This window comes from Neopelma chrysocephalum, unplaced genomic scaffold (assembly GCF_003984885.1).
Source record: "Neopelma chrysocephalum unplaced genomic scaffold, ASM398488v2 Primary Assembly neopelma1_23, whole genome shotgun sequence".
In the NCBI taxonomy this organism is placed as follows: domain Eukaryota; kingdom Metazoa; phylum Chordata; class Aves; order Passeriformes; family Pipridae; genus Neopelma; species Neopelma chrysocephalum.
This window is the reverse complement of record NW_020897691.1, coordinates 36,123,045-36,133,297: the sequence shown is the minus strand read 5'-3', so window position 1 is coordinate 36,133,297 and position 10,253 is coordinate 36,123,045. Positions and strand designations below refer to the sequence as shown.

Genomic DNA, 10,253 nt, shown 5'->3' with positions numbered 1-10,253 from the left:
AACTCAGAAAGGGTCTGGCAGAAATCCAAACACCCTTGGACACATCTGTCCCCATAAGGTTCAACACATCCAGATTTCTAAAAGCAGTGCAGTTTATACCACTAGAGGCCAGAGGGGACCTCTGGAGTGGTTTGATTATACTCCTGATTTTTATTCCTCTTCAAGACCACCTATACTTTTGGCTAGCCGGCAGATTAATAGTGTAGTTGAACAAGTGCTAATTTAATTTCTGCACAGTTGCAATGTCACATTTTTGAAGGTGAGCAAAGGCACAGGTACAGGGAAAGAAGGATACAAGTGTACCACAGAATGGATCTATATCTGTTCCAGGACATTAACATGGTAGTCTACAGAAGTGTACTTGAAAGTCCTGCTCGTTTAGGTTAACACCAAAACTTCATTTTGCCCAGTGCTTACAGCCAATGGACAATGAGTTCCTGGAGTGTGCAATCCACTGCGCGGTGGCATGTCAGGGTTTGCCTGTGTATAGAAGGCTCATAGAATTGCAGAGGGTTTATTCACTTAGGTAGAAGATGTCAGAATAGAACCAAATGGGAAGTTTTTCTATGCTGCCTTGCATAACAAGGTTAAGAAAAAAACAGTGACAATTTAAATAAATCAGATGTTTTTGCTGAAGATTATACTGTCATTTTCTCCAATTATCTTGACATTTCACCCATTCATATTGTGATCTGAGTTAATAATGGAAGAAAACCCAGCTCTTGTTGCCTTGTTTATTCTTTGTTCTCAAGGAGATAAGCTGTTTATAAAGATAACTTATTTGTTATTTAAATCATTTTTACTGAAGTTGTTTGTTTCCTTGTTTGAGTTTCTAAATATATTGCGACAATTGTGATGCATCTCTGAGACGACTATTCAATGCACTATGATTTGTACTGGAATTCGTTCCTAAATGGGCACAGGTGTTGATAGCTATAATATGCTACAATGAGTCAAACCCAATAAATGCCCAATGAAGGAAAGATGAAAGAAAATGCACTGAAAACAGCACTTTTAAGATGTGATTAAAAAGCACTTTAGTTCACTACTTAATTAGGTATATTGCACTGAAGATGTGTCTACAGCAACTACGTATTTTAAAACAGCTGAACATATTAGAGCATAACTTCAATCACTTAATATTTTCAAGATCATAAACGTTATTTTTAGAATTGGCAATACTATTCAGGATATAATCAACTTTTGTTTGCAAGCTATTCTATAGTGCCCTAAAGCAACATTTTCCAATACGTTTGTAAAAAAAAAAAGTTAATTGGTAGCCTAGGAAAATTACTCGCTTGCCTTCAAATGTTGCACAGAAATTTAGTGCTAGAATAAGACATAGGAATTCTGACGTTGCAAAACTAAAAGTCAGTTTAAGCATGTCCTTTGTGCTTCTATCAGGAGCAGACATTTTGTTATCCATTTCTTGCACAATGCACTCTGAAGCCCCATCCTGACCTTCGGGAGCATTTCTGACGGGAATGGAGGGCCAGCCAGTGAACAAGTGAGAATTATAGTGGGTGATTTCTGAGTGCCAGTGCCTTTCCCATGGAGGGCAGGCTTTTTGCATTGTGCCTTTCTGTCAAAAGAGCTTTGTAGTCACAGTGGAGGTGCTTGGATAAGGCAGTCAAGTACCTACCAAAGGAGGAAGGCAGTTGGCATTCTTCTGAGGAGCTCTTGTGAGCCACATGTGGGTATCTGAACTGATACCAAGGACAAGGCTTACTGTATGCTAAGAACAAACTGGCTGAACAGAACTGAATCGGCGTCTAGATTTTGCATTATCTTTGGGGAAGTTTGTTTTTATGTTAAGGTATATTCTTGTTAAGTTTTAAATATATATTCATAGGCATAACAGTGATACTGATAGACATAAACTTATACTGATAGACATAAACTGATATGGCTAATGTGCAGATAGACTGTAACTCTGGACAGGAATATTGTTCTTAATATTTTACAAATATTTGTCCTTAGTATTTTATGGTGCATGTTTTTAAAGATAAAAACAAATAGCACAAGCTAGAAAGGATCAACAAATGCAAATTCAGTTGCCAAAACTCCTCAGTGACAGCCAAGCTGGCCTGAAAGCTGCGGCACCCGATACAGGCACAGTGCAGCATGATACAAATTATAGAATCATAAAATAGTTAGGATTGGAAGGGATATCTCGAGATTATCTAGTCCAAGGCAGGGTCATCTAGAGCAGGTTACACAGGAATGTGTCCGGGTGTGTTTCGAATGTCTCCAGAGAGGGAGACTCCATGACTTCTCTGGGCAGCCTGTTCCAGTGCTCTGCCTTCCTCAATATAAAGAACTTCTTCCTCGTGTTGAGATGGTCAAGGAAGTTGTTTGGAAACTGGAGTGCATGGGTAGGGTGGTAAGGTGCTATGTGCAGCTGCAGGTGGGTCTGGAAGTTGCAATTTCTGCTGAGTGGCCGGAGCAGCACGGGGAACACAGCCCTTAGGCAGGCAGGTGGGCTCTCCAAGGGCTGCTCCACTGCTTGTGGTGCAGTTTGGAGGGCAAAGAGAGGGGGAAGAAGCCAGGGACTGGCAAAGGACCGCAGGGTGCTGATCGACAGCCAAGTAAACATGAACCAGCAGTGTGCCCAGGTGGCCAAGAAGGCCAATGGCATCCTGCCTATGTCAGCAACAGTGGGGCCAGCAGGACCAGGGAAGTGATCGTTCCCTTGTACTCAGCACCGGTGAGGCAGTGAGTACACACACAGGTTGAATACTGTGTTCAGTTTTGGGCCCCTCACTACAAGAAGGACACTGAGGTGCTGGAGTGAGTCCAGAGAAGGGCAGTGGAGCTGGTGAAGGGTCTGGAGCATATGTCCTATGAGGAGTGGCTGAAGTAACTGGGATTGTTTAGCCTGCAGAAGAGGAGGCTCAGGGGTGATCTTATTACTCTCTATGACTGCCTGAAAGGAGGTTGTAGCCCGGTGCGGGTGAGTCTCTTCTCCCAGGCAACTAGTGACGAGAGGACATAGGGGAGGCTTAGATTGGATATTAGGAAGAATTTCTTCATAGACAGGGTGATTAGACATTGGAATGGGTTGCCCAGGGGGGTGATGGAGTCACCGTCCCTGGAGGTGTTTAAGGAAAGGCTGGATGTGACACTTAGTGCTGTTCTGAAAAATAATATACCTCTTTGTTTCTGTTATTATAAGCCTCAAAAATATCCCAGAGACAGAGGAGCTAACTAAACTTTTATTCGAATAAAAGGGAGAGTTCTCTGGCCAATCCCTAGTGAGGTCTCTCAACTTAATGGAGATTGCAGCCTCTTTTATCCCCTTGCCTGAAACGCGGGTCCCTCCCCATTTCCCCATTGGCTGAGGTACTCCGGGGTTACAGCCTCCTCGATGCCTGCAATGTGTTCTCCCATTGCATGGTCCCCTTGTTTCTGGGCAAACTGCATCTTTCTATAACTAAACAACTGAACAACCAGTAACTTGTCACTTCCCGCCACCAAATGCAACCACACTACAAATTTTGCAAGAACATTTATTTATTCCTAACAGTGCTGTGGTTTATTTGACATGGTGGTGTTCGGTCATAGGTTGGACTCGATGATCTCAGCGGTCTTTTCCAAACTAATTGACTCCGTGTTTCTGTGACCCAGGCGGGAGCGCTGGCTCAGCGCCGCCCGCGACGGGCTCCTCCGTAGGGCCGCGGGACTCCATTTCCCAGCGCGCCGCGCGCCCCCGCTGCGGTGGCCGGGCTGCGAAGATGGCGGCGCTCGTGTCGCCCTTGGCTACAGCGCGGTGCCTGCTGCGGGCTCCGCGGCGCTGCGTCCGCCTGCTCCCGGCGCTCAGAGGTCAGTGCGGCCGCCGCGGCCGGGCGGCCACAGGCTGCCGAGGCACTGCGCGGGGAGGGCACCGAGGAGCGGCCGCAGGAGCCGGTGCGTCCCTCCCGCCCCTCCCCGCCGTGCCGCGGGTCTCTCCCCAGCGGAGGCGGATCAAGACTAGGGGACAGGGGGCTGGTGCCGGGCGGGGCAGGCGGGACGCGCACCGGCCCCGCCGCGGTGCCGTGACCTGCTGGTGTCCTCATGTGCCCTGTCCTGGGCCTACCCGCGACCCAGCACCAGAGGGGAAGCACCTGCCAGTGTGGCGCCGGGAGTTGGCCCCGATCCCCTGGGGAGGCACGCGGACGGGCCCTATGACTTCCCGAGCGAATGGTGCCGCTTTCTCCCTGGGAAACAGGGCTGCGGTGCGGTGCCTGGTTAAACGCGTTGCCTTGCGGCTGCATCGGGTGCTCGGCGAGTGCGCCGGTGGCTGCCAGCGCCGTGCCTGGGCTGTAGGATGTCTGAGGGACTGTTTTCCTTCAAGGATCTTCCGATGCATAACAACAGCCGTACTCTAAGCCTGTACAGTACAGTACACAAATTTATGGAAGTTTGTGAACTTGAAGCTTAGGTTAGGAGCAGAGGTCTTTTTTCTTCACTTAGAGCTCTTCGTCCTCTGCCAGTCTAGCAAAAGTGATGAGAATTCAATTGGTGACAGGTGGGTCCCAGGGTTCATAAGTGTTAACGTACACATTATGTTGTGATTGTACAATGTTTACATATCCTAAGAAAAATAGACAAGCACTGCAGACAGTAGTATGCTGGTTGCATATGTTCTATTTGATACTGGTCTAACACTTGAAGTCTCTGGAGTTTGTTTTTTATAACCAACGTACTGCCATTTAGAAAAAGTTGTTAGAGCAAATCCAGTGGCTTTAGGCATGGTTTTTCAGCTTCCATATTAAAGGGAAAGTTGTCCGTGTATAGGTTGTTTGAGGACATCTGCAGGGTTGGGCAGCCATCATTGAACTGATTTATGATCTTGGTTTTATGATCACTGGTTTATAGTCTTTTTCTTGTTTTTGTGATTTGCTTTCCACAGTTTTGTATCTTTTCCTTAATTAAAAGACCTCAAAAGTAGTATTTGTGTAAAGTTCCAATTTCACTGATAAACTTCTGTGTTTCTACTTTTGTCAGATTGTTAAATGGGATGTGCTTGGAAAAAGTACAAGTAATCTTTTTTCAGAATAATGTCACAGGCATGTGTGCAAAAAACAGATTTCTAGTTCCAACTCATATGTTTCTCTAGAAGCTTAAATACTGCTTCATATACTGTCTGAATGAATCGACTTCAAGAAGGTGATTCATCAAAGGTCATACAATGAGACAAAGGTGCAAGTCCTTGTCCTTATGTCTTAGCTGCAAACTGCTTCTTCTGGTTTGAACTGCTAATTTCAGCAAATGTAGGGGTTTTATTAATTTGTTTTACTTGATATTGGCCTAACATTTTCAATTTGTGCAGATAACTTAGTGTGTCATCACCCCCTCAGCATGGTTGATTCGACTTTGCTTTCTTAAGCTTTCTGTTAAGCATTGGAAAGTAAATAATTTTTTCAGATGACCTCCTCTCACATTCTTGTCTTTAATAATTGTAAAATATTTTGAAAAGAGCAATTGTTTGGTGTTATTATAATATAAATGTATTTTCTTATTTATAACCAGCACATGATCGCTTTCCCAAGAAGCTTACATGCCAAGTCTTTGTTCTGCAGGTTTACTCATGTGCATAACTTCAGCACATGCGTATAACTTATCCAAATCCTTGTACAACATGGGCCAGTTTAGCTGAAATTGATTCTGCAAAACTTGCACATGCATTTAATAAAAGATGAAACAAAAACATTATTATTGTCTACAGGTACTAGCATGCAAAAAAATTGTCTTTTCTGATCTTTGCTACCTTCGCTCCTGTTCTCCTGCAAGAAAATAACCTTTGGAGCTACATCACTGTACCATTGCCCTTCCTCCTCACTGTGGTGTCGTATAAGAAGGAAAGATTTTGCAGCAGTTCTGTTACCATCTTAATTTTGAGTTTAGGGAGGTCTTCAATACCGCCATCTGCCTGTCTATAAAAGCGCCCTCTGACTTCAAAGTCCTCTTTTTCTGTCATGGCAGTTGTGTTCCATAGGCAGTTTTAGCAGCTTTACATTAAGGGGTTCAGGGTTTGAAGCAGTTTGGCTTCATTGTGACCCAAACAATGATCCTGAACTTCAGCACGGGTTGTAGAAAACATGACAGTTTTTAAAAGTTGCTTTCAATTACTTTTGTTTTTCCTCTCCTCACACAAATTCTAGGCTTTGTGAAAAGCTCTCAAGGCACATTGTGTTGGTAGAGCAGTAATGAAACAGATGTGATTCCTGTACTTTGCCTTAATACTGGTTTAACAGATGCTATTCCAGCTTTTTGATTATGCCTGTCAGTAAAGGTGGCAGTAGGGTGATTTTGGGGTACTTAACTTTGGTGCAGTTGTAACCTCCATGAATTTGGTTTAGATGCAGTTCTCAAACTACTGTTGGTTGGAAATATTTCTTATTTTTAAGACAAACAGTAGTTAACTGTTACAGCAGAGTGTCATGGGAAATGGCTAATTCTCCATCTCTTATGTCTTCAGAACATAATTTCTTCAAAATGTGCTGTAATGAAACATAATTCTTAAGCGTAGTTCAGGGAGAATTAGGTAAATTGAACTTTACTTGTACTTAGAAAGGTCAGTGTTGTCTTCCAGCCTTAATCTCTGTGAATGAAAACTATTTCTGACTATTCCCGTGAGGGAGTGATTTGAAGCATACATTCAGCTCAAAGTGGCTTTTTTTTTCATCATCAGTCCCTTGAAATGCTTTTTCAACTTTATTTCCAGAATTAGTAATACACATTTTCATGTGTACTGTATGTGAGTGACCCTCTAGTGAGGTGAATATTGTAATCTGAAGTATGACTTACATTTTGCAATAAAAAGTTCAGTTTCGTTTGTTTGATCTTTGCTTCTTTAGCTGATATTGTCTGTCTGTCATGGTTTTTCTTTTTCATCCCATAAAATTCTAATAATGTGTTTAAAAGACATTTAATTTGAGGGCAGTGAGAGATTTTTCAGAACAAATTTTTGTTCCTGTGTGAAAGTACAATACTTTGTCTTTCCCAGAAGTGAATAATCATCTTACAATTACATGGAATATTTTTGTGCTACTTGAAAACTCACATTAATAAATTCAAAAGCATCAGTTTCTGCAGTAATGGAAAGATAGCAAAGATGAAATTCACGTCAGGGAAGCCCAAGTCCTTTTCTGAGGCCCTGAAATACAGGAGAGACAAAGATCTGTTTGGATTTTTGACATAGGAATTTTCTTTTGACAGATTTTAGTCCTCACAGTTCAAAACCTTACATAATGAAATTCAACTACTTGGGAAAAAATAAGGATTACCAGGGTGAGTGGTGTTTATCTCAGTTACCCTTCTGTGTTCTCAGCCTCTTGGCTACTGTCAAGATCAGGTTTTGATATGCCACAACCCAACTTCCATTTCAGTTTGTCTTCTTGTGTAAATAATTCTAGTGCCTGCCTCAGCTACGACTGTTGCTTTCATAAGCCATGTCATTGAAACTTGCATGCTTTTTTCTGTGTCATCTCAGACGTCAGTTCTAAGTGGCAGTAGAAAACCTCAACAATATACTGATCAATTTTCCAATTTGTTGCTCTGTTCCAGAGCAGAAGGTTCCTGGAGATAAAGGACACTTTATATTTTTATATAGGCACTTATCTTTGCAGAGGTAAATTAATGGCAGTTTACTGAAGGTGTCTTAAGCTCCCCACTGTAAAGAATTTTTTTATAGTTCCAGTTTGGCATTTTCTTTAGGCATTTCCACATTCCTAAGTTTTTTTGGCTTTGGTGAGTTCTTCCTCCCAGATTTCTCCAAGGCAAGGCCTCTTTTGTTTATATCACAGTAAGTCTTCACTGCAGCTGTGGCAAGTAGAGAAGATGAAAAGCAAGGAAGACAAGCAACAAGGCAAATGCAAAGAGCTAATTTTATGGTTTGAAATAAAGCAAGATTACATTTATATATGTTTTGGGAACAGGAATTTAATAAAAAGTTGCAACTTGGTGTCAAATCTAAAGAGCCAGGTTAAATGTGATAACATCCAACACTGTCCTGAAGATAGGAGAGATAGGTTGTGCATAACCATATGTCTGGTTGTACACTGCTTTATGTAAAGCTAGGTGGATAATGAACTGATGCAGTGCTTTTGTATAGTCGTATCTAGAACACTACATAGAGATAGAAGATGCTTTTCCTGTGTGTGACACTTAAAGATTTCCAATAAAAGAGCCAATAAAAACTGAGTATTGGTTTAAATAAAATAACAAAAATAAAATAATAAAAAAATAAATAAACCCAATAATAAATAAAATAATAAAAACTGAGTAGCAGTTATATAGTACAAAGATTATTAGATAATTAAACAGGAAGAGATAAATGAAAACTCATATTTTGTAATGTGGAGGAGAGGCCTGTAGGACTACGGTTAGTGTGCTGAATCATACATGATTCCTATTCTAATAGTAGTTTCCTCTGCTATGTATTAAAATTTCTAAAGTTTACTTTATTTATCAGTCTACTATAGATGCTTAGTTGAGTGAATGATTTTGCAATCTGTCCCACAAAATGCAGGTTAGAATGGAAGACCCACATTTTTTGCCATCTCTTAGAGTAGTTTACCACTTGTATAGCTGTCTTCTCTTCATCCTAGTAGTGTCTGCCTTTTTTTTTGCAGCTACGAGTGTGAGTTTATTGCTTAAGCAGTTACTGACTGTGTCCTGGTAGTGTACTATAGTGTACCTCCATCATATTTAAATCTCAGCATTCAATATTATTTTAGGAGAACAGTGAGTAATTTGTGCCAGGACACCCTCTGTTGCCACTTGGGCATACTCTCCCTTTCTGTCATCTGTTAGTGACAGAGTATTTTCTTCCACTCCCAGGATGGTTAGCTGTGAGGACATGTAATCTGAGACAAAACCCATGCTTCTGAGCAGTCCTACTGGCGTGCTTTGTCCATGGCCATGAAGGTCATGAGCCACAAACCCTTTCTTACTGCTAAATCAGCTTTTATTACTTTTCTTCCATTCGTTGGTAAACAGTAGGAACTACTGGATTTATAGGTATAATGGGGCACGTTGGAGCTCTTGGAGCCATCAGCTTCTGCACATTGCAAAGGCACGGATAGTTCAGAGCTATGGATCACAGGACTGAGGTTGACTTTTTGCAGGAGCGGAATGGTTGAACAAGATGAAAAAAACTTTTGAGAAATCATCTGAGCAACCTGGTGTAGTGGAAGGTGTCCCTGCCCACGGCAGGGTGGTTGGAATTTGCAACTTGCTTTTCTACCTTATAGATGAGAATGCTGTGTAACAAAAGTGTTACTGCAATAAAGATGTTTTTCCTCTACCCATTAAGCATATTGCTTGATCAGAGAGAAAAACCTTTTGATCTTGTATTGTTCCTGAGGAGCTGATGTTGCCTTTTGTTTGTTATGTTATCTTGTTACGTACTTCATTAAAAAAAAAATCTGCTTGTAGTTGTTCTGGTATTTTTGAGTGTTCTGAAGTTGTGTTGACTGGCCTATGACTTTCTGGATTTACCTTTCTCTTCTTTTTAAAGACAAATTCTTTTTCATTTTCCTCATGGTTTGGAACCTTACCTGCCTTCAGTGAGGCCTCAAAGAAAGCTGTTAGAGGCCATTGTATTGTTTGGGACACTTAGGGATGAATTTCTTTAGATCTCACAGTATTAAAAATATCTAATTGTGCAGTCTTTGATATGTGTTTTTCCTACACTCAAATCTGTTCCCTTTACCATTGCTGCAAACTGTGTTTTTCTTTATTATACTTAACCTATTAAATGACAGTAGAAGCAAAGAAGGTATTTAGCAGCTTTTCAGTGTATGGCATTGTTTCTGATCCTAATGATTTGGCAAGCCTTCTTTGTAATGCTGTACATTCTTTCCTTTCATGGTTATATCTTATTTATGTCTAGCAAAATTTTTTTTTTTTTTTTAATTTCTTGTTTCCAGCAGAATTCCTGCTTGGGCTTGTCCCTGTCTCTTCTAGGCAGAAGATAATGCCAGCAGAACAGGCCAGGGCATTGCAGGGCTTCACAGCTATTGCCTTGCTCAGTATTGTGTATGACTTTCCACTTCCTTACAGAACTCCTGGTTTGGTCTCCTGTTTGCTGACTTTCTAAAGTATCGTCTAAAGGATTATCTATTCAAAGAAATGCACTTTGAAAGTTTTACCCCAGTTTGATAAAAAAAGGTCAAAACTTCCCTTGAAATAGCTCATCCAAACTTCCCTTGAAATAGCTCATCCAAATCTTACCAAGTGTCCAGCTGGGCTTCTTAGTGAGTGTACTT

General features: G+C 41.5%; 1 protein-coding gene across 4 annotated transcripts in view; it reads left to right on the top strand.

Annotated features, from left to right (window-relative positions):
- Positions 1-3,708: 3,708 nt before the first annotated feature.
- Positions 3,709-10,253, top strand: part of AFG1L (AFG1 like ATPase) — a 65,011-nt gene continuing 58,466 nt past the window's right edge. For 3 of the 4 annotated variants that reach the window (XR_003535940.1, XM_027693740.1, XM_027693724.1), the window contains exon 1: positions 3,709-3,822. Coding sequence is in view for 3 of the 4 variants with exons in the window: in XM_027693740.1 (XP_027549541.1) it covers positions 3,735-3,822 (88 nt within the window). In the remaining variant the exon portion in view is untranslated. Of the gene's footprint in view, positions 3,823-3,855; positions 3,907-4,452; positions 4,508-10,253 lie in introns of those variants that run through there. The other variant, XM_027693732.1, reaches the window with a different exon arrangement.